Source organism: Callithrix jacchus, chromosome 3, assembly GCF_049354715.1.
Source record: "Callithrix jacchus isolate 240 chromosome 3, calJac240_pri, whole genome shotgun sequence".
Classification (NCBI taxonomy): Eukaryota; Metazoa; Chordata; class Mammalia; order Primates; family Cebidae; genus Callithrix; species Callithrix jacchus.
In genome coordinates this window covers 57,605,246-57,629,246 of record NC_133504.1, presented here as the reverse complement: position 1 = coordinate 57,629,246, position 24,001 = coordinate 57,605,246, and the positions used below count along the sequence as shown (strand labels likewise).

Here is a 24,001-nt window from a genome sequence, read left to right as displayed (position 1 = left end):
GAGATTATCTGATTTGTTTCCTTCAAGGCTGTTTGTGAGCCATTGAAATATACAAGAGAAACCTCTTGTTGCAGATTACTTTGTAACAAAGATTCTCAGACTGTTTAAGGAACATCAGCAAGGAAGGTAATCACAATTGTCTGCAAAAGGAAGAGGAGAGATGATGGAGGAATCTAAGATAGAATTGCTGCCGTGAAACATGAATAGTTAGGAGAAGTACCAATTAGGAATCTGAAATGAAAAACCTACTTACTGAAATAAAAAGTTTAATTGAATGGAAGTGAGGCCATGGCCAAAATCAGAGGAGAGGAGTTAGAGGAAGAGAATAGTAGAAGCAATATATGGAAACATGATAAGCAAGGCCTTTTCAGGACTAAAGGAGTTCTCAGGTTTTAAAAACCTACCTAAAGCAGAACAGGATAAAGATAATTATGTATTTAAGATTAAAAAAATTGAAAAGAAATAGTCTCAAATGATTGTTGAAATATTAGGTATAAGATTACAAATAATTCCAATTTTCTTTTAAATATTAGCATTTTAATATAATTTGAGAAATTTGTAATTTTCCAGGAAAAAAATATACATTTTATAATTACATATAACAAATAATTTCTTTTTTTTGTCTGCAGCCAATATGTTAGAACGGCTAAAAATTTACGAGGAGGCCTGGACTAAATATCCCAGGGGACTGGTGCCACGAAGGCTGCCATTAAACTTTTTATCTGGTGAGAATAATTGCAAAGGAATAAAAATGCTTTTATGATTTAGTTTCTTTTCTTGGTTTTTAAGTATGAGTATGCATATTAAGGTTGAACTATACATTGTTACATTGTTACAGTTGTCTAACAACTCTACTAAATGTAAGTTGGTAAATGTAAGTACATATTTGATAAATATAAGCCAAAAGGATTTTTCTCTTCCAAGGTGAGAAGTTTAAAGAATGTTTGGATAAGTTCCTAAGGATGAATTTCAGCAAGGGTTGCCCACCAGTCTTCAATACTTTAAGATCATTATACAAAGATAAAGAAAAGGTAAAGTGAAATACGGTATTTTCTTTTGGCTACCATTTTTTTACTCAGTATTTGGAATTATTGATTCTTGATTGTCTGTGCCCAGTAATACATGTTTTGTGAATCTTGTATCAGGCTTCCCAGTTTGCAACTTAAATGCTTTCTAATTCCTGTTTACCATTTTACCCTCTTTTTAGCCCAGTAACTTAGTGCTTATTTGTTTTCTTTTTTTGAGTCGGAGTTTCGGTCTTGTTACGCAGGCTGGGAGTGCAATGGCACCATCTTGGCTCACTGCAACCTCCGCCTCCTGGGTTCAGGCAATTCTCCTGCCTCAGCCTCCTGAGTAGCTGGGATTACAGGCATGTGCTACCATGCCTGGCTAATTTTTTGTATTTTTAGTAGCGACGGGGTTTCACCTTATTGACCAGGATGGTCTCGATCTCTTGACCTCGTGATCCACCCGCCTCGGCCTCCCAAAGTGCTGGGATTACAGGCTTGAGCTACCATGCCCAGCCAAGGGTATTTTAATCTTAATTTCTATTATTTTGCTTGTAAGTACAGTTTCATCAAGACATATTGATTAGATTGTAAAAAATCAGTTACATTGAAGAGTCAAAGATGGAACAAATGAAACATACTAAACACTTTAACGAGAATTATATAATGTGCATTTATTTGCCAGTCTTCTGGCCCAATGTATGGCCTTTTTTGATTGCTCTTTAACTGTTTTTTCTTGCATAAATCACATCCATAAAATATGATCTTTTTTTATTTTGAGATGGAGTTTAGCTCTTGTCTCCCAGGCCGGAGTGCAATGGCATGGTCTTAGCTCACTGCAACCTTTGCCTTCCAGGTTCTAGTGATTCTCCTGCCTCAGCCTCCCAAGTAGCTGGGATTACAGGCACTTTGCCACCACATCAAGCTAATTGTTGTAGTTTCAGTAGAGACGGGGTTTTGCCATATTGGCCAGGCTGGTCTTGAACTCCTGACCTCAGGTGATTCACCTGCCGTTGCCTCCTAAAGTGCTGGGATTACAAGCTTGAGCCACCATGCCTGGCCAAGTATGATCTATTATTTCCAGTTTTGAAAGAGTCAGACTTTGATGCTTATGAAGTGGTCTTAAGTATAGAATCTTATATTTTTATGATTTTCTTCTACTTAGGATATTTTGATTTAGATCTAAACTGGTTATAAATACCTAATTTATCTTTTTAGTTTTTCTTTGGTATTCAACTTAGGGAACAGTTCTTTTCGTTCTCATTTCTTGAGTTTACACAATACTGAATTCTCCCATTAGGATAATAAATGCAACCGATGCAAAGAAGTTTGAGAAAACAAAACAGTCTTAGTAGGCATGTAGCTCAACTTGTGGGAGGGAACATGGGTGCACCAGAATAACCCAGCTGCAATCATTAGTCCTCAGAATTTACTGAGGTTTTGGGGAGAGCTGATATTATTAGTCTGTTGAGTCAGTTAAGTTGAGATCATTCAAGAAAACCATAATAGTAATATGGATTAAACAAAGAACAGAAGTAGTAAATAAAAAGTGCTCAGAGATCTCTCAGGAAGCCAGGAGCAAGTAGTATAGTCAAGACTCAAGAGAAACCAAACCTGGATGGCCACTCATTGTTCTGGATCTCAGAAACTCTAAACTTTGAGTTTTACTAATGTTTTCCCCTGGATTATGAAATTGAAAGTTGATTACTGACATCTACTTAGGGAATTTCTCTTTTCCCATAACGTTTAATTCTTAAGTGCAAATGTTTGCCATGGGTGTTATTTTACACTATTTTTGATAAAGAATCAAGATATAAATCGTCCACAACATTGCCTCTTTGTCCAACTCTTTCCTGATTTCTTGTTCAGCTGATGCTTTATTTTCTAGCAGTTTTAAGAAGTTCTAGCAGCTTTTAGAAGTTTCTAAAAACTTCTAACCAATAAGTTTATAGAAAATTACATCTTAATGCATACCTATGCAAAAGTACGATGTATTTTAAAATTTATATCTAGAGGTTACTTAAAAGGAGAGCGTGTGTGTTGGAATGTTTATTCATTCAGTGTTTTAGTAGAAAATAACACATTTTGCATAAGAATAGTAACTTTTTTCTATTAAAGTGTGTTTGTGTGTTTGTACTCTAGGTGGCAATCATAGAAGAGTTAGTAGTAGGTTATGAAACGTCTCTAAAAAGCTGCCGGTTATTTAATCCCAATGGTAAGTGCTCAAGTTTTATGTTTTAAAAACATGTTGAAAAATTTTAATATATTGTGAAATTCTTAATCAGAAGGTCAGTATTATTAATTACTTAGGCAGTAAGCACTAGTGCATTAAATTTTTTTTCCCTTTAAGATGGAGATCCATTAATTTGCACATTGTGTGATATTTGGTTAGAAGAGAATTACATTATCTTTGTTTTTTGTGTTTTGGGTATTTTTTGAGACATGGTCTTGCTGTGTTCCCCAAGCTGGAGTGTAATGGTGTGAACATAGCTCACTGCAGCCTTGACCTCCTGGGCTCAAGCAATCCTCCTGCCTTCTGTGTAGCTGGGAACACAGGCATGCACCACCATGCAAGGCTCATTTTTCAATTTTTTTGTAGACATAAGGTCTCACTTTGTTGCCCAGGCTGGTCTCAATCTCTTGGACTCAAGTGATCCTCTTGCATTTGCCTCTTAAAGTGTTGGGATTATAGGCATGGGCCACTGTGTCCAGCCTCACATTGGTTTATTGAAAAGAATGTTATTTAAAAGTTTAAAAAAATTTACAAAACCAAATGTATCAGTATAATGATCCTGTCTTTACCCAGCACTCAGTTTCAATAATGTTTAATTTATATTGAATTTATTTATAGCCTCTCCTACTTTTCTCTACTCCCATATTACTCTGAAGCAGATTCTAAATATCACATCATTTTATCCATGGATATTTCAGTATGTCTGAAGAGAAGGACTTAACCTAAAACATAACCTAATACTGCTCTCATGCCTGAAAATTATTATTATTATAAATAATAATAATTATTATTATAAATATATTTTTTTGAGATGGAGTTGTGCTCTGTCATCCAGGCTGGAGTGCAGTGGCACTATCTCAGTTCACTGCAGTCTCTGCCTCCCATGGGCAAGTGATTCTTCTTCCTCAGCCTCCCGAGTAGCTGGGATTACAGGTGCCCAACACCATGCCTGGCTAATTTTTGTGTTTTTCGCAGAGACGGGGTCTCACCATGTTGGCCAGGCCTGGCTGGTTTCAAACTCCTGACCTCACGTGCTTCAGCCTCCCAAAGTGCTGAGATTACAGGTGTGAGCCACCATGCCGGGCAAAAATTAATACTTTCTTAACTATTCAGTGTTTACATTTCCAGTATATTATAAATGTCATTTTTTTTTCTTGTCTTTTCTTTTTTGAAGTTTGTTTGAATGAAGATCCAGATAAGATTTGTACTTTGAATTTGGCTGATATGTCTCTTAAACTCTTTAATCTGTGGGTTTCTGTCCCATCCTTTTTCCAGCAATTTATTTGTTGAAGAAATTTTTTTTTCAGTTTTTCTAGTCTAGAATTTGCTGACTGTACCCCATGTGTTACTTAACACATTATTCCTTGCCTTCTGAATTTCCTATAAACTGGTAGTTGGATGTAGAAGTTTGTTGCTAGTATGATAGCCAGTAGCACAGTGGCTAATTAAAATTTTTAAAAAATTAAATAAATTCCATTCCTCAGTTGCAATAGCCACATTTTAAGTGCTACTCAATAGCTGTACATAGCTAATGCCTACCATGTTGGCCAGGGAAAATATAGGACACTTCTGTCATGACAGAATTTTCTAATGGACAGGTCCAACTAGAGATTTGATGAGATTCAGTATTGTTTTGATGGCTTTGCTTTTGTTTTTGTTTTTTAAACAGAGCAGTGAGCAAGATTCTTACAGGTGGTAGCGTATTCTTCTATTTGTAGGCATATAGTGTGTGTTTTATATGTTAGCATCTGTTGAGAATTACGAACTGGTGATATTCTATTATTCTTTATTATCTTAAAAGAGAAAATTTTCTTCCTCTACTGTCTGTTTACACAGTGTTTCAGTTTGCATAGGAAAAGCATGATAAAATGGATTTTTTTCCCCACACCCTGCTTTTTAAAATTTCTTTATCAATTTTCAAAACAATAAATTGTTGGTTCAGTAGCATCCTTCAAAGACAGCAAATACATTTTTAAAAAGTATTACAAATTCATGGGTTTAAGCATATTTGATGTTTTAAATCTCAAATGGTCCCATTCTTTACATACCATAGTAGTAGTTGATAGCTTCCTGGGTGTTAATAAGACAGGATGTTCCAGTTTATTGCTGCCACTGCCGATCTGGAATCAATTATTTTTCCTAGGAGTTCTGGTTCCTATAGTGGGAAAGCCCAGTATGGGACCCTGGGTGCATATTGCTATTGGGTTGGTCATTGTTTCTAGATCTCAGATTAATTTTAATAGTACTTTTTGAAAAGGTGTTACCATGGTTTCATTGGTTAATCATCCTGATGTTCCTTTGATTATCAGCATTTTCCTACATATTTTACAAATGTGGAAGAGGTTCAATGACATGCCCAAGAATATGCAGCACTTTTGTTGCAGATCTATCAGATGGGGAGTTGGTGAGTTCCACTCCTATTATTTGTCCACTGAGCCATCCTGCTTTTAGTAGGGAAAAAAAAAAAATCAATCCATTGCTTTCTTTGAAAGCATGTTACAGTTCTCAGATTTTAGAAATTTGTATTAAAAAAGAATTTTTTAATGTGTGGGTTGTATATTTAACTTACACATTTTCTTGTGAGTATATTAAAATTAAATCATAAACTACAATATAAAGTTTTTTTTACTTGTCATCTCATTTTTAGGGTATAATTTTTATTTGACTTAAGTTATGCATCTTTGCATATTCAGCATGATATTAAAATATGTTAAGAATATAATCACCAAATTCAAAACAACCATGTTACAAGTATATTTACATATGGTTTGGTGCATTAGCTAGAAACTCAGTTAAGCAGTCAGGGCTTTTTTTTTTCACCTCTTATGAACGGAGAAAATTTTTAATTTTTTTCCCTTCTTTATAAATAACATCCTGATCAGTATGCTCTCATAGTTCTAACAGCTTGTGTCCCCACTGCCTGTTTCAGTTTTCTTTCTAGGTAGTTAAGACCTTATTTATCTCCCATTTTTGTTTCATGAAGTTATTATATACAAGACATTGCGATAGGGGTTGTAAAGATGCAGAACAGAAAACATGGACCTTTCCAAAGATCTTACAGACTTATGGGAGTTTTATAGCTAGATGTATAAATAAACTCCTGTCATAGTGCCTCCCTTATTAATAAACATTAATAGGAACCATTTTGGGGGGTGCTCTTAATATATGTAATGCCTCATCTTAGTTTCTTCTCCCTCTCTCCCTCTTCCTCTAAGATGATGGAAAGGAGGAACCACCAACCACATTACTTTGGGTCCAGTACTACTTGGCACAACATTATGACAAAATTGGTCAGCCATCTATTGCTCTGGAGTACATAAATACTGCTATTGAAAGTACACCTACATTAATAGAACTCTTTCTTGTGAAAGCTAAAATCTATAAGGTAAAAATCTTTTTTTTCTATTTTCTTATAAGGGAATGAGACTTGACAAGAATTTTTTTCCCCTGTACTTTATAGATTCTAAATGTAGGAAAATGACATTTGATAACTCAATACATGAAATAACAAGTATAGTAAAGTTCTCAGTCTAATCACTTTGAGACTTGTCATTGTCATACTAATCTGATCATTCATCTATATCCATACACACACCCGCACACACAAACACACACACACACACACACATTAATGTACATATATTCACACATATCGAGTAATTATCTTGGGACTGGGGAGTTAAGAGTATATAGGTAATCCAAAAGAAATTATATTTGCTGTGAAATGTGTATTTCTATTAACATTTGAGTATAACAAATCAGTATCTGGCAATGTTAATGAGATGAAACTGTGAAGATTCTATTGTAAATTCTACAAGTTATCTCTTGACTTCTCAACTCCTGGGCCTTGCTTGAGAATTTTTAGTCATATGTTTTAGTATCATCTTAAAATAAAGGTGGCTCTTGTCTATCTTATTGCAAATAAAATTTAGTAATGAAGCTCTTAAAGAACTGATATTAAGCCAGTAATTTATTTAGTGAGAAAATAATGAAATTAAGTAATATTTAAGAAACTTTTTTTTTTTTTGAGAGAGAGAATGTTATCCAGGCTGGAGTGCAGTGGCACAGTCTTGGCTCACTGCAACGTCTGCCTCCTGGGTTGAAGCAATTCTCGTGCCTCAGCCTCCAGAGTGGTAGCTGGAATTATAGGCGTGCACCACCACGCCCAGCTAATTTTTGTATTATTTGTAGAGATGAAGTTTTGTCCTGTTGGCCAGGCTGGTCTTGAACTCCTGGCCTCAAGTGATCCACCCTCTTCGGCCTCCCAGAGTGCTGAGATTATAGGCATGAGCCACCTCACCCAGCTAAAGAAGCACTTTTTAAAGGCAGATTGTGGCTCATTGGTTTTGAGGCTTTGCCCAGTTGGCTAGTTAGGTAACTTAGAATGAAGATCATTGGGGAATGTCTACTAGTGGTCCTAATGAGTAATGTTTCCATGTTCCTTTAAGGTAGAGCTTTGGCCATCCATTTGCCTTTTGTGACTTTCACATTGAATTATGTTTTGACTTAAACATTTCTATTATTATTTATTCCTTTTTATAGAGATGGAGAGTGCAGTGGCATGATCTCAGTTCACTGCAACCTCCATCTCCTGGGTTCAAGCGATTCCCCTATTAAGGGCACGCACCACTATGCCCAGTTAATTTCTGTATTTTTAGTAGAGACAGGTTTTCACCATGTTGGCCAGGCTGGACTCAAATTCCTGATCTCAGGTGATCCACCTGCCTCAGCCTCCCAAAGTGCTGGGATTATAGGCGTGAGCCATCGCACCTGGCCTTATTTATTCTTTAACAATTATTTTTGAGTATTTTCACTATGTGCCAGGCAGTTTTTTAGGCAATGGAGATATAACAGTAGACAGAACTATTAAAATAAGTCTTTACTGTTCGCTTATATTCTAGATGGCTGGAAAAAGGAGTCAGAACTTATATTATGGAAGAATACATTCTTCTATGTTGACTAGCATCTACGAGTCAGAAGAATACCTTGACTTTTGTTTTTAAATTATTTATCAACAGGTAATGAATTGCCTGCACAGGAAACTTAGCATACTAACCGGTTTATTTTGCTTTTGTACCTTTTAAGCACGCTGGAAATATTAAAGAAGCTGCAAGGTGGATGGATGAAGCCCAGGCCTTGGACACAGCAGACAGATTTATCAACTCCAAATGTGCAAAATACATGCTAAAAGCCAATCTGATTAAAGAAGCAGAAGAAATGTGCTCAAAGTTTACAAGGGTTTGTACAGCTAGTGTTCTTAATTATGAATACAGAAGACATGAACCAGTTCATATTTGTATACCATGCTTATTTTTCAAAGTTTATTTTTAATATTTTCAACACCAAAATAGCCAAGATTTTAATTAAATCCCTAAATCAGAAGACAGTGGAGTCAACATTGTTACAAAGGATTTTCCTTTTAGAGGGTTGTGCAATGGACTTTTAAACTGGTTTATATTGATGTATTTTAGATGAATTTTTTAGGGGCCAAGGGAACGAACTAATATTTATTGAATACCTGCTATGTGTTGGTATTCTTTTTCTTAAGTTAATCTCTACCATCAATTATGTGGACCTTTTGTTTAATCACTTGTGAACTACAAATTATTTTTAGTGGTTAGAGAATTTCAATTGCTTTCACATGTTAAGTATTCTCTTTTACTCTAAGAATGTTTTAAAAAAAAATTTGAAAGAGTTCAAATCAGCTGAACATCTTTTTTTTTTTTTTAATCCTGTGGTAGAATGATGTCTGATAAAAAATGATTTTGAATATTTTTGATTTTTGTATAGGAAGGAACATCAGCAGTAGAGAATTTGAATGAAATGCAGTGTATGTGGTTCCAAACAGAATGTGCCCAGGCTTATAAAGCAATGAATAAATTTGGTGAAGCACTTAAGAAATGTCATGAGATTGAGAGAGTAAGTACCTTCTACATAAAAGTTTCTTGTTTTATTCTGTTGATGGTTTTGGACAAATTTTATAGTTTTTTTTATAATTTCAGTTTTTATGATGGAAATATAGACTACATTTTCAGCCACTGTCTCTATTGTCTATTCTTTCTGTAAGGATTCTTTTTTAAAAACTTATGGAAATTTTGTATCTTGGCTGTTTTTATTGATTTTTGAATCTTTCTTGCAAATTGCTGCTGCCTCTTTAGTAGTACATACAAAGCTCATTAAGGTACTCCTAGGACCCTGGTTTTTTGTAGAGTATATTGATGATGCCATATACCTTTGGTAAGATATAAATGTTAAGGACTTTTCACAGTATTCCTTCTATAGCTTATGTAATTTCATGTTTTTTGATAAAATCATTGTTTTTTTTTTTTTTTTAATAAAATCATTGTTTTCTTAATCCTCTTCACTTTTGACTAATTTCCATGACTCGTGGTTGGTTTTTTTTTGTGTTTTTCACAGATAAACATAGTTTTTATAACTAATTTCACATTTGTAATATTGCCATGTGTAGAATACCAAAGCTTAGGTGAAATGCATTAAGTTCCTGGTTGCTTGACTTATTTGCTAATTGATTTCTTTTCCGCACACCAGCATCACATTGCGTAGGATTCAGATTTGTATCCTCAAAAAAGTTACCAAATAAATACTATAGTCCTTTGCAAATTATTCTGAATATAAAAACTCAGTGTTTGACATGTGAATCTACTTTATTGCACTGCTATGTCTGCTAATAATTATGTTTGATATTGTCACAATAGCTTTAAGTGTAACTAAGGAAGAGATAATGAATAAATATTTTTAAAGCTTCCCTTTTCAATAAATGATTCAGTGCCTGCAGTGTGCCATATCTTTTGGTACACAATGGCTAACTGTATTTGCCTATTTGAAATTCAAAATATTCCTGTTGAATAATTATAGTTCTTTATTTCTTTTTATTTTACTAGTTTTTTTTTCATGCCAAAGTAACAAGTATCACAAGGTTTTTATTTTATAGTTTTCTTAGCCATTGCTGTACTTCAGTATAATAATAAAAAGATAATTTTGTTAGCATTTTATAGAAATCACTGATGACCAGTTTGACTTTCATACATACTGTATGAGGAAGATTACCCTTAGATCATATGTGGACTTATTAAAACTAGAAGATGTACTTCGGCAGCATCCGTTTTACTTCAAGGCAGCAAGAATTGCTATAGAGATCTATTTGAAGCTTCATGACAACCCCCTTACAGATGAGAATAAAGAACATGAAGCTGATACAGGTATAATATTTAGAGTTTTTCTTGTGTTCTGGTGTGTGTATGTGTATTTATGTTTTTCAGTAATACATATTTTTCTTGAGCACCACATGGGAAGATACTATACAAGGTTCTCTAAGCAACAAAAGAAAAATGTTTACTTTTCTACTTCCAAAGTTAAACAGGAATTTAATTTGCAATTATTCATTAGCATTTAAGAAGTTTGTATGTCATGAATTTTACATTTAATAGCTGGTCTACCCAAAATTATAAATTGCTAACTATTTTACAGGTACTAGACTGCTAATTATATAATTAGTATTATAATTCTACATAAGCGTTGGCTATTAGTATTACTAGTTATTCTTTTGAGATAGAGTCTCGCTCTGTCTCCCAGGCTGGAGTGCAGTGCCGTGATCTCGGCTCACTACAACCTCCACTTCCCAGGTTCAGGTGATCTCCTTCCTCACCCTCCTAAGTAGCTAAGATTACAGGTACCCACCACCATGCCTGGCTAATTTTGTGTTTTTAGTGGAAACTGGGTTTCATCATGTTGTCCAGGCTGGTCTCAAACCCCTGACCTCAAGTGATCTGCCCGCCTCAGCCTCCCAGAGTGCTGGGATTGGCCTCCTAAAGTGCTGGGATTATAGGCATGAGCCACGGTTCCTAGCCTATTCCTCTTTTTAATAGTAATTTATGATTAACCTACTAAAAATTAATATTGCTTGAACATGAAAAACCAGCTTGGGATAAAGCTAGGAAAATTGCCCAGTGACTTATCATTTGACCCATTTTTAATGTACTATTTTTATAGCAGGGTATCAGAATGACTAGGGAGAAGTCTTCCCTAGACGGTTATTTGGGGAAGAACCTGAGAATGAGTGATCTCATATGTAGAAAAATTTAAATTAATTATATGTCCAAAATTTTGTGACTTACTTGTGGCAAAAAAAAATGTTGCAGGAATTGGGGCATAAAAAGTGTGTTCGATTTTCTTTTTTCTTCTGAGCTTATTCCTTTTTTGAGGATATTATTGGCTACTTTCTATATCCTTCTTCCTGCCAAAGAGCTTTTGAATTATTTTGCTAATTTGTCATAAATTTGTACTTCTTGTTGCCAAAGGACAGTATAGGAATTTCTAAGGTCACACACTGACGCCCTTGTAGAGATATCACTTGAATCTCTTTCTACCAGTTGGTGCTGCTTCAACTTAGAAGAAAACTGCAGTAAGAAGAAACTGTTGGACAATTTAAAGTTGAGAGCTCTGACCCTCTGGCTTCTTTTGTTTTTCTTTCTTTTTATTCTTCAGCCTTCCTCCTCCTCTTCTTCAAATTATACAAATAATGTACAATGAACTTTTCAAAGCTGAGACAGTACAGAAATATACTTAGTAAATATGAAGATCCCCTTTCACTTTTCTCCCACCCATTCTTCCGTTATCCCCATGAAAGGATCAATTCCCTTTATGCACAACTACAATTTCCAAAGTTCTGTGTGTACATATACGCATTAATTTCAGGATGGTTCTTTGCAGGGTTTCTTGTTTCTTTTACTGTTCTTTAGTCCATAAATGGGTTTATATCATACCCAGTGTTCTGCAACTTGGACTTTTTACCTCATTTAATAGTATTGCTTCATGTCTGCATAATCATAATTATTGTTTTCACCATTAACATTTTAATGACTATGTAGGAATCTGTGAATAGTACTATAGTAAATGTCCTTGTACATAATTATGTGCATATTTATTTAGCGTGCATTATTAGAAGTGGAAATTGTCTCCATCACATTCATGTACACCAATCAAACGTAGATTGGGTCTTTTCACATAGTCCCATATTTCTTGGAGACTTTGCTCATTCCTTTTCATCCTTCAGCTTGGAGAGAATGAAACTAAGCTGGAAAATACTTTCCAGGATATTATCCAGGAAAACTTTCCCAATCTAGCAAAGCAGGACACTATTCAACTCCAGGTAATGCAGAGAACACCACAAAGATATTCCTCAAGAAGAGCAACCCCAAGGCACGTAATCGTTAGATTCACCAGGATCCAAACGAAGGAGAAAATACTAAGGGCAGCCAGAGAGAAAGGCCAGGTTACCCATAAAGGGAAGTCTATTAGATGTACAGCAGATCTCTCAGCGGAAACCCTACAAGCCAGAAGAGAGTGGGGGCCAATAGTCAACATACTTAAAGAACAGAACTTTCAGCCTAGAGTCTCATATCCTGTCAAACTAAGCTTCACAATTGAAGGAAAAATAAAATCTTTTATGAACAAGCAAGTACTCAGAGATTTTATTACCACCAGGCCTGCTTTACAAGAACTTCTGAAAGAAGCATTATACATAGAAAGGAACAACCAGTATGAGCCTTTCTAAAAATATACCAAAAAGTAAAGAGTATCAACATAAAGAAGAATTTACATCAACGAATGGATAAAATAGCCAGTTAACATCAAATGGCAGTAACCCGAAATTTAAATTGACTAAATCCCCCAGTCAAAAGATACAGCCAAAACCTAACAGTATATCCAAAGATACACAAAGACTCAAAACAAAGGGTTGGAGAAAAATTTACCAACCAATTGGAGAGCAAAAATAAATAAATAAACAAAAAGCAGGAGTTGCAATTCTGACATTTGATAAAATAGATTTCAGAGCAACAAAGATACAGTGGTAAAAGGATCAATGCAACAATAAGAGATCTTAATACCCAAATACATAAGACCCATAACGAGACTTAGACTCAACGAGACAGAAAATTAATAAGGATATCCAGGACTTCCACTCAGATCCGGAACAAGTAAACTCAATAAATATTTATAGAGTTCTCCATTTTAAATACACAAAATATTGATCGGCCATTATTAATACCCATTTTTAGAATGAAGCAATATTCTTGTTCTCTCTCCCTCTTTTTCTTCCTCTTTCTTCCTCTCCTCTCCTTTTTTTACTTTTCAACATCCTAGCTCCTCACCTCGACTCAAAAAAAAGAAAAAAAAGAAATATTTTAAGGTTACAGTGAGCTATGATCTTAGCATAGTTCAGACTGGGTGATAGAGTGAGGCCTCCAAAGGAAAAAAAAAAAAGAAGTGGAAATTGGTGGGTCAAAGGGTATGAGAATTTGAGATAAAGGGTTCATCAGTTTTTATTACCACCAGCAGGTATTGAGAATTTCTTTTATTTTACATTATCGCCAGCTCTAAAAGTTATTGTTCTTATATTTCTGCATGTTAGGCAAAATACCTCGTTTCCAATTTCTATATTTTGTTGGTTTTTTTGCTTTGTTTGAGACATGATCTCATTCTGTTGCCCAGTCTGGATCCACTGATGTGATCATAGCTCACTGCAGCCTTAGAACTCCTGAGCTCAGCCGATCTTCCCACCTCGGCCTCCCGAGTAGCTGGGACTACAGGTGCATGCCACTGCACCCAACTAATTTATTTTTATAGATACATGGTCTTGTCATATTGCCCGGGCTTGTCTTGAACCCCTTGGCTCAAGTGATTCTCCTGCTTTGCTCTCTCAAATTGTTGGGATTACAGGCAGGAACCACTATGTTTGGCCAATTTCTAGATTTTTAATGAAGTGGATTATATATATATTTTTTCACTTAGGTTTTAACCTTTAAGATGAGTATCTTTCATCATGTAAAATTTTAATTTTTAATATTTAGTCTTTTGTGGCGTCTAGGTCTTGCTTAGAAAGGCCTTTTTTTTTTGAGACGGAGTTTTGCTCTTGTTACCCAGGCTGGAGTGCAATGGCACGATCTCGGCTGAACGCAACCTCAGCTTCCTGGGTTCAAGCAGTTCTCCTTCCTCAGCCTCCCGAGTAGCTGGGACTACAGGTGTGCACCACCATGCCCAGCTAATTTTTGTATTTTTAGTAGAGACGGGGTTTTACCTCGTTGACCAGGAAGGTCTCAATCTCTTGACCTCGTGATCCACCGTCTAGGCCTCCGAAAGTGGAGTTAATTTTTATACATGTTGTAAGATGGAGGGTGGCTTTCCACCTCCCTTTCTCCTCAAAATAAACTACTAACCCTTCAGTAATATTTACTGAATAGGTTTTTGTATTCCCCACTGATTTCAAATGCTATCTTTATTATGCTAAATTCTGAAAAAATAATGAAGTAGGTTGTAGGCATGGTTTCTTGTTCTAACATATATTAAAGATAACAATTAAAACTACATGGTATGGACATCAGTACACAGATAGGTTTCTGTTATTATGATCCATTTTTCTCAATCTAACACACTATGTCTTTAGAATTTTCGTGGTTTTACATGCAGATTTTTGCTTTTGTATACATGGTAGATCAGCTTGTCTTCCAGAAAGTTTCTGATATTAGGTTGAGTCATTTTTTAGTTGATTTTTAAAAATTTTCTATGTAAGCAATTATGTTAATCTGTAAATGGCAGTAGTTTTATTTCTTTCAATGTTTATACCTTTTCCCCCATGTCTTATTGTATGGTTAGAGTTGTGGTGGTGATTAGTAGGAATGAAAGTGTACTTGCTATCTTTTTTTTCTATAGAAGTAGTACTTCTGATGGTAAAATTTAATTAATTATTTATATATTTTTGAGACAAAGTTTCACTATTGTCACCCAGGCTGGAGTGCAGTGGAGGCTCTGCCTCCTGGGTTTAAGCAATTTGCCTGCCGCAGCCTCCAGACTAGCTGGGATGACAGGCACCCACCACCATGACTGGCTAAGTTTTGTATTTTTAGTAGAAACGGAGTTTCACCATGTTGGCTGGGCTGGTTTCGAACTCCTGACCTCAGACGATCTGCCCGCCTCGTCCTCCCAAAGTGCTGGAATTACAGGAGAGAGCCACCACCCCTGGAAAGTTTAATATTTAAAATAAACATCTGGGAGTTAGCCTTTATTTCTTCAGAAGTTACTTTTCTTGTATTTTTATTATTTCGAGTCTTTATATGTCCAGATTTCTTCTACCCTGCTATGTTGATGTTAGTTTGACTGGTTATAGTTGTCTAGGCTCGAATGTTGTTTTCTCTGTATACGTTTATATATACATACATAATTTTAAAAAAAGATGGTGCAATATTATCTTCTAGCAGAGTAAAATTTTCCTCTAGTTTCTTCTAAGGTAAAAATCTTTTTTTTCTTCTTTGAGACAGGATCTTGCTGTGTTGCCCAGGCTGGAGTGCAGTGGCATGATCACAGCTCACTGCAGCCTTAACCTCCCAGGCTCAAGTAATCTATGCACCTCAGCCTCCTTATCACCTGGGACTATAGATACGTATCACTACACTTGGCTAATTTCTTTTTAATTTTTTCTTTATTTTTTGTTCTTCTAGACCAGAATGAATAATTTTAAAAAACATTTTTTTGTGGGGTTAGAGATGGAGTTCTCCCTGTGTTGCCCAGGCTGGTCCTGAACTCCCCAATTCAAGCAGTCCTTCTGCCTTGGCCTCCCAAAGTGCTGGAATTACAGGCATGAGCCACTGCACCCGGCCCTAAGCTAAAATTCTGAGCCTCTTATGCTAATGGAAGTAATAGCTAATATATGTAAAGTTGAGATATATATATTCTCTAGATAATTAGCGCTAATAAGTCAATTGAAACAGGATTCGAACTGTTATTAATTCTTCATTAAGTACATATATGGTGGTTGTTTTCTGTATTTTTTTGTGGCAGTTCTGTGGTGAACTGACATGAGACCTTTTAAGGCATGCAGTATAGAATAGTGCTGAAAGTACAGCTCTTCGGTTAAATCCATAGTGCAGTCTGTTTTGGTAAATGAAATTTTATTGAATAAACAAAACCAAGCCCATTGGTTTTCATATTCTCTACGGCTGCTGTTGTGCTACAGTAGCTAAGTTAATTTCAACAGAGACCTATAGATTACATTGTTGAAATTACTAAGCATCTGGTTCATTACAGAAAAACGTTTGCTGACTTTTGTTTGGTATGACACAGTAGAAAAGGCCTTAGACTTTGGAGTATTGTTTTGTAATTCTTAGATTTGGCTTTTTTTTTGTTCTTGACAACACAGAGTCTCACTTTGTCACCCAGGCTGGAGTGCAGTGGCGTGATCTCGGCTCACTGCAGCCTCCACTTTTCAGGTTCCAGCAATTCTCCTTCCTCAGCCTACTAGATAGCTGGGATTACAGGCACATGCCACCACGTCCAGCAAATTTTTGGTTTTAGTAGAGGTGGGGTTCCACCATGTTGGCTGGGCTGGTCTTGAACTCCGGACCTTAGGTGATCCACCTGCCTCAGCCTCCCAAAGTGCTGGGATTACTGGCGTGAGTCACCACGCCCACGTACATTTAGATTTTTAATCACCTGGAGTTTAGTATAGCGTAGAAGAAGCCTAGACTTTGGAGTCCAAGCGAAGTAGATTTACATCCTTGTTCTACCTTTTACCATCACTTTGAGTTATTTTCCTCTGAAACCTCAGTTTTCTTATAAATAAAATATTATTCTCTAATTCATGAGGTTGTCAAACGAAATACAATGTATGGGGTTTGGGCTGGATGCCATGGCACACATCCATGTAATCCCAGCACTTTTGGAGGCCAAGGCAGGTGGATCATTTGAGTCCAGGAGTCGGAGATCAGCTTGGGCAACATAGTGAAACTCTGTCTCTACAAATACAAACAGCAACAGCAAACACAGGCATGGTGGTGAGCATCTGTTCTAGTTATTCAAGAGGTAGATATGGAAGGATCATTTGAGCCCTGGTAGTCAGAGCTGCAGTGAACCATGCCCCTGCACTCCAGCCTGGGTGACAAAGTGAGACCCTGTCTCAAAGAAAAGAAAGAAAAAGAAAATATAAGGTATGCATTATATCTATCATGTAGCAAGGATGCAAGTGGTAGCAATTATTTTACCAGTCATTAAAAAGGTCAGTGCTTATGTTGCCATCCATTTATAGTCTTGTGTTTCCAGAATGTAATTTTTTGGTCTCTTAGAAATTTTTTTTTGCATTTTGTTTTTAGTGTACTTGCTCAAGTACACTAAAGAGAAACAGATAAAGCATTTGTTTTCTTTGGCTATATGTTATCTATTGCTGCATAATAAATTAATCCCTAAATTTAGCAGCTTAAAATAACCCTTTTTTGGGTCAGTAATTCAGAAGTGTCTGAGTAACTCTGGCTCAGGATTTCTTAGGAAGTTGTAGTTGAGAATTTGGATGGGCCTGCAACCATTGGATACTTGGCTAGGATTGAAAGGATCTGTTTCCTAGATGGCTCACTCAACCTGGCTGTTGGCAGGAGACTTTAGTTCTTAGTGTCTCTGTAGAGATTCTAATGTTTCTGAAGACATGGTAGCTAATGATGACAGAGAGAAAGGAAGAAGCAACAATACCTTTTTAGTGTTCTCTTTTCCTGATGTCACACCATTACTTCCTTCACATTCTAATTGGTCAGACGAGAGTCACCAAGCACACCCTATATTTGAAGGGAGGAGAACTGAAGAATTTGTAGACATAAGTTTAACTGCCATGGTCTGCATTTGGTTTACAAATTATTTACATTATCATTTTTGGTGTTTGTTTTTAATTTTTGAGACAGAGTCTCACTGCCTTCCAGACTGGAGTGCAGTGCAGTAACTCAGTCATAGCTCATTACAGCCTCATACTCCTGGGCTCAACTATTTTCCCCACCTCAGCCTACCACGTAGGTAGGACTACAGGCACATGCCACCATGCACAACTAATTTTAAAATTTTTGTAGAGGTGGGGTCTTGCTGTGTTGCACAGCCAGTTCTCAAACTCCTGAGCTCAAGTGATCCTCCTGCCTCAGACTACCAAAGTGCTAGGATTACAAGTATGAGCCACCATGCCCAGCTTATATTATTCTTATATGGAAAATATAGTTAGCCTTTCCAAGGCCTTCAGAAGATTTATCTTACTATGACATTAGCTTAAAGTTCAGAATCTTGTCATGTGTATCAGGTTCAGGTGCTGATTGAGCATAGAGTTAAAAGAAATTCTTTTTAACCTTAAGTGTGGCTTTTCAATTTTAGTTCCTTTAATATGAAATCCTCTGAACTAAAATTGCAAGTTACCTATCAACTACACACCCAGTATAAAATGAGGCACACATAGGACAACCACTGTAGACATTCTTAGGAGGCACACAGGAATGTTACCACGTCCATTCTCAAGTCCATGGCTTAATAGTTCTTTGATTAGGACCCAAGACTGGAATAATTTTCTGTGGCTCTTGACCCTGCCCTCTGGGTTCCTCGTTCCACTTTCCAAATTATCCTTTTATTCTTTTGGAAGTTAAGAATTGTTTGCAACTGAGTGGTTCTTTTGTATTCTTCTGGCCAGTCAAATTTTGAGAGTCTGAAGGCCTCTTTTCATTTTGTGTTGTCTCTGTTCTTTTCCATCTAAATTTACTATTTCCACCCATAGAATAAACATCATGAATCTTTTGTGAATCTTATTGGAATCCACATGTACGTTGAGGTGCCATGGAGGGGAGAACGCCCTTAAGTTTCTTAGATGTTTTATTGTTTGAGAGAATCTGTGAGTAATAGAGAGAGCCTTTCTTCAGACTAAGTAGTGAGACACCACCATATTCTGAGTTCTGGATCTTAACAAAAGATTGTAACACAAAACACTTTGCCTTTTCTCTTGACATATTTTCCTGACAGTTGCCTGGATTTGATCTTTGCCTAGCAAGCCATTTCTGGAGAGGCTGAGAGTTTTCAAAATCATCAAGCCCGTCTCCTTTCTTTAGCTTCTTTTTCCTCTTGCATTTCTCTTGGGCACTTTGCCGGAAAATCCCCTCTTACTTAGCTCTCTGAGTTCATTTGACACATTTTATAACACTGTTGCCAAACTTTCTGCTACTTTGTGGCTGTAATAACATAGCCATCACTTCATTTTAAGGACTCACCTGCAGTCTTCTCCAAGACTAGACTTACAGGAATAGTCCAAGGCTCTTCAAACTTCCACTAAAGCTCTACTCAAAGTTTGTCCACCTTTTGCCACTCCCTGGTTCCAAAGTTACTCCCACATTTTAGGTTTTTGTTACAGCAGCATTTCATGTCCAGGTACCAAAATCTATGTTGTTTATTGCTGCAAAACAAATTACTCAAAAACATAGCAGCTTTAAATAGCAACCATTTATTATCTGACAGTTACTATGTGTCAGGAACAGAAGTCACTTAGCTGTATGTTTCTGAAGACTCTGGGTCTCTCAGGAGGTTGAAATCAAGATGTTGGCCAGGCATGGTGGTTCATTCCTGTAGTCTTAATGCTTTGGGAAGCTCAGGCATGTGGGTTGCTTGAGTCTAAAAGTTGGAGACCAGCTTCATCAACATAGTGAGGCCCTGTCTCTATATTTTAAAATTAAAAAACAAAGTTGCCAACTGGCGCATCTGAAGGATCAACTTGGCTTGGAGGATCTCCTTCCATGATGGCTTACTCTCATGGCCAGAGACATCAATTCTTTGCCACACATTGGTCTTTCCATAAGACTGATTGAGTTTCCTTATAATATAGGAGCTAGTTCCTCTGAATGATCCAAAAGAAAGCAAGGAGAAACCTATAGTCCTTTTTCGTCCTTATATTAATGTTACATACTGTGGTGTATAGTACCTGTTATTCCTTACACGTGAATCACTAAATATAGCCCACATTTAAGGGGAAGGGGAAATAGGGTCTGCCTTTTGAAAGGTAGAACTTGTGGGCATATGTTGAAATCACAGTGGTAGTGTATTTTGGAATGGCTTTTTTCAATTCTCAGTATTAACATATGTTATCCAAATAAATACTGGATGAGCCTGTAGCTTTCAAATTTGTTATTTGAAATCAAAACAATATAAAATTTTCACTAAATTGTAGCATATTTGTCAGTGATTTCCAGTCTTTTGAGACATTCAGGGGTTTATAGTTTTAGGGATATTGTTAATTTTCAATATTAAATTTTTAATTTATTATACAGTTATTTATTCTGTTAACAAATATTTGAGTGTTGTCTGTATGTTTTGGCAGACTGCTAGGCCCTGAAAATAAAAAGGTTGCAAAGGAGACAGGATCTCCTTTACCAAAGAGCTCATAGTTTAAAAGAGATACAGCTGTATAAGCAAACTATTGTGACAAGCAAAATGTATTAGCTGTAGTGGCAGCACAGAGAGAACGAATAATTGTTGGGCCAGGTTAGAGAAGACATAACTAAGAGAGCATAGTCCTCTGAAGCCACAGAGATATGCGATATGCAACAGTTTGTTTTATTCATAGATTGCAAGTAGTTTCATATTGATGTTTAACTTGTATGTTTTGCTGTGGTCATTTGTTTACATGCATACCCCATGTCGTTTCAAAATAGTTTTTGAATTTGTTCCATTGTTTGCTATCTGATGTTGAACCATTAAAAAGCTAGGTACATATAGGGATATTTACATCCATACCATGCAGTATTTGTTTTTATTTGTTTTTTGAGACAGAGTTTTGCTCTTGATGCCCAGGCTGGAATGCAGTGTTGTGATCTTGGTTCACTGCAGCCTTCGTCTCCTGGGTTCAAGCAATTCTGTTGCCTCAGCCTCCTGAGTAGGCAGGGATTACAGGTGTGCACCACTACACTCAGCTAATTTTTATATTTTTAGTAGAGGCAGTGTTTCACCATGTTGACCAGGATGGTCTTAAACTCCTGACCTCAGGTGATCTGCCTGCCTTGGCCTCCCAAAGTGCTGGGATTACAGGCATGAGACACTGTGTCAGCCTCATGCAATATTTTTAATGGGAATTTTGTAATATTAAATAATAATAGTTACTAATCTGATTAACATACTTGTTAATTTTATTAATTAACTTATTGCCTACAGCAAACATGTCTGACAAAGAACTAAAGAAGCTACGTAATAAACAAAGAAGAGCTCAAAAGAAAGCCCAGATAGAAGAAGAGAAAAAAAATGCAGAAAAAGAAAAGCAGCAGAGAAATCAGAAAAAGAAGAAGGATGATGACGATGAGGAAATTGGAGGTCCAAAAGAAGAACTTATTCCAGAGAAACTGGCCAAGGTACTTAATAATAATGTTTAGCAAAATTGAGTGAAATTTTATAACCAGGTGTTGTCATTTTTATACTGTCTTATTTGACCAACATGATTATAGATTTTAGAGCCAAAATTATTTTATTTTTTAGTATTTTTTCTTTAATATTTTTTTCTGATCGTGTTTTATGTTTAAAACTTGAAATAATGATCCTGTTCCAAAGTCATGTAGTATAGTATGGTGGAAAAATTTTGGCTTTTGAGTCATTCTGATCTGGGTTCAGATATTACCTCTTATATTTTCACTGTGTGCCCCTGGACACTTTGCTAACCTCTCTGATGGTTTTCTCTACAAAATGGAACTAAGAAAATCCTTATTTAGGGCTAGAGAAAATATATATGTAAAGCATCCAGTGTCTATTACAAGTGGTAATATGCAAGTTTTTATGTCTAGGCTAAATAGAGTTTGTTATAAACTGAGGACTATATATATATCTCCCACTTACCTATGTTGTCAGTTTACATTATTTTTTTTCTAGCATAAGGCCATAAATATTTTTCCCAGGCAAAACCTGACCTGCTGCTTTTAACTGTTAAGTTGAAACCAAGATATTCATTGTCACATGAACCATTTTGATTAATAACATTCCTGTGTCCTTTCTTTTGACCCTAGACATCTTCCTACTTTGTATGAAAATAGTTGCATAATTTCTTATATTAAAGCAATACAGTAAGCAATCGGCCCAGACTTTAATTTTTGCCTCACTAGTAAGAAAAGGCTCCAAATCATTTCCTTACTGCTTTATAACCAAGCAAAGCTAAAATACCAAACAAGTGGAATTGGAGAATATACTTAGAATTCTGTCCACCAGAGCAGGTGGACACTAATAACATGTAGACATAGTAATATTGCTGTAAGAAATACAGCCACCTGCCTGTAGTTCCAGCTATGGAGGCTGAGGTGGGAGGATCACTTGAGTCTAGGAGTTCAAGGCTGCAGTACACTGTGAGCTATGATCATGCCTGTGACTAGCTATTGCACTCCAGCCTGGGAAATATAGCAAGACTCTGTCTCTTAAAAAAAGAAAAATAGTATGCACGTGCTCGTGCACATACACGCACGTGCAAAATATAGAAAAATCCAGTTGGATTTCACAGATACATGGATATCTTTTTTACAAATAGTTCCATACCTGCTAGGAACAAACACAATACCTTTTTATTGTTGGGCATTTATTGGAAGACTACACAGGGAAGCAAGAAGGCACAGAAAATGGACCTTTTAAACCTCTTGGAGAACTTCAGTTACTCAGGGCATAACTTAAACTTTAGACCTTCCATCTTTATGCCTCCACTTTCTTTATTACTACTACTGTTACCACCTTCATTGCCCGCCTGCTGCCATCATCACTTTCTCTATTTGCTTTTCTTTTTATCCTATGAGTTTCCTTAATGACATTTTTTCTTTATAATTTTTCATGTTTTCATATATTTCTTAAGGAGAGGAAGGATTTCTTTTGATTATTTAGTTACTGTTTAATAAAGAGTATACCTACGGAGCAGAATTCTTGTGCTAGGTTTCCTTAAACACTTAGGTTTTCCTTGTGTCCAGGCTGTCATGATTGCCTTCAGGCTAGATAACAACCTGTGGTCTAATTATTGGTAGTCAGGATTATAGAGTCTCAGAGCAAGTAATGGCTACAAAAGGTGCTTCTGACTGCTTTGGTTGGAAGCTTAGTGGAAGGCACCCTTTTTCATGGACTGTTCCTCAGTACATATTCTTACCTATTAGATACATAAGACCCTTTTATTCCTCAGCTAACTTCCTCCAAGATGCCCCTCTCTAAAAGCATCTGTATTTACCAAGATCTCCGATGTGATAACAATGTCAAATTATACCAACCCATCATAACTAGGAGTGACTTTGTAGGTTATTTTAAAAGCTGCCTGTTAAGTCTTGATCTACAGTCTATAGTGTTTCCCCCCCCCCCGGCTTTTTTTGGTGATCTTGTGTTTCAGCTTTCTTCTATGTGTTAAATCGCAAATTTAGTGTCACCAGTTCAGGATAATACACAGTCATGCATCATTTAACAGGGATACATTCTGAGAAATGCATGCTTGGGTGATTTTGTTGCTTTGTTTTGTTTTTTGTTTTCTTTTGAGACAGGGTCTCGCTCTGTCACCCAGGCTGGAGTGCAGTGGCATGATCTTGGCTCACTGTAGCCTCTACCTCCTGGCCTCAAGTGATCCTCTCACAGCAGCCTCCGGAGTAGCTGGGACTACAGGTGTGCGCCACCACGCCTGGCTAATTTATTTTTATTTTTATGGAGATGGGATTCTGCCATGTTGCCCAGGCTGGTCTTGAACTCTTGGGCTTAAGGGATCCACCCATCTCAGCCTCGCAAAGTGCTGGGATTACAGGTGTGAGGCATCACACCCAGCTTGGGTGATTTTATTGTTGTGTGAACATCATAGAGTGTACATACACAAACCTAGATGGTAAAGTCTACTACACACCTAGGCTATATGGTATAGCTGATACTCCTAGGCTACAAACCTGTATAGCGTGTTACTGTACTGAATACTATAGGC

The 24,001-nt window shown here is 36.5% G+C and overlaps 1 protein-coding gene across 3 annotated transcripts in view; it reads left to right on the top strand.

Annotated features, from left to right (window-relative positions):
* Positions 1-24,001, top strand: part of NAA15 (N-alpha-acetyltransferase 15, NatA auxiliary subunit) — a 103,110-nt gene that overhangs the window by 59,918 nt on the left and 19,191 nt on the right. For 2 of the 3 annotated variants that reach the window (XM_008992689.5, XM_002745345.7), the window contains exons 8-15: positions 630-725; positions 925-1,031; positions 3,150-3,222; positions 6,456-6,625; positions 8,326-8,478; positions 9,031-9,159; positions 10,247-10,460; positions 21,244-21,437. In XM_008992689.5, the coding sequence (XP_008990937.1) occupies positions 630-725; positions 925-1,031; positions 3,150-3,222; positions 6,456-6,625; positions 8,326-8,478; positions 9,031-9,159; positions 10,247-10,460; positions 21,244-21,437 (1,136 nt within the window). Of the gene's footprint in view, positions 1-629; positions 726-924; positions 1,032-3,149; positions 3,223-5,549; positions 5,861-6,455; positions 6,626-8,325; positions 8,479-9,030; positions 9,160-10,246; positions 10,461-21,243; positions 21,438-24,001 lie in introns of those variants that run through there. The other variant, XM_054252911.2, reaches the window with a different exon arrangement.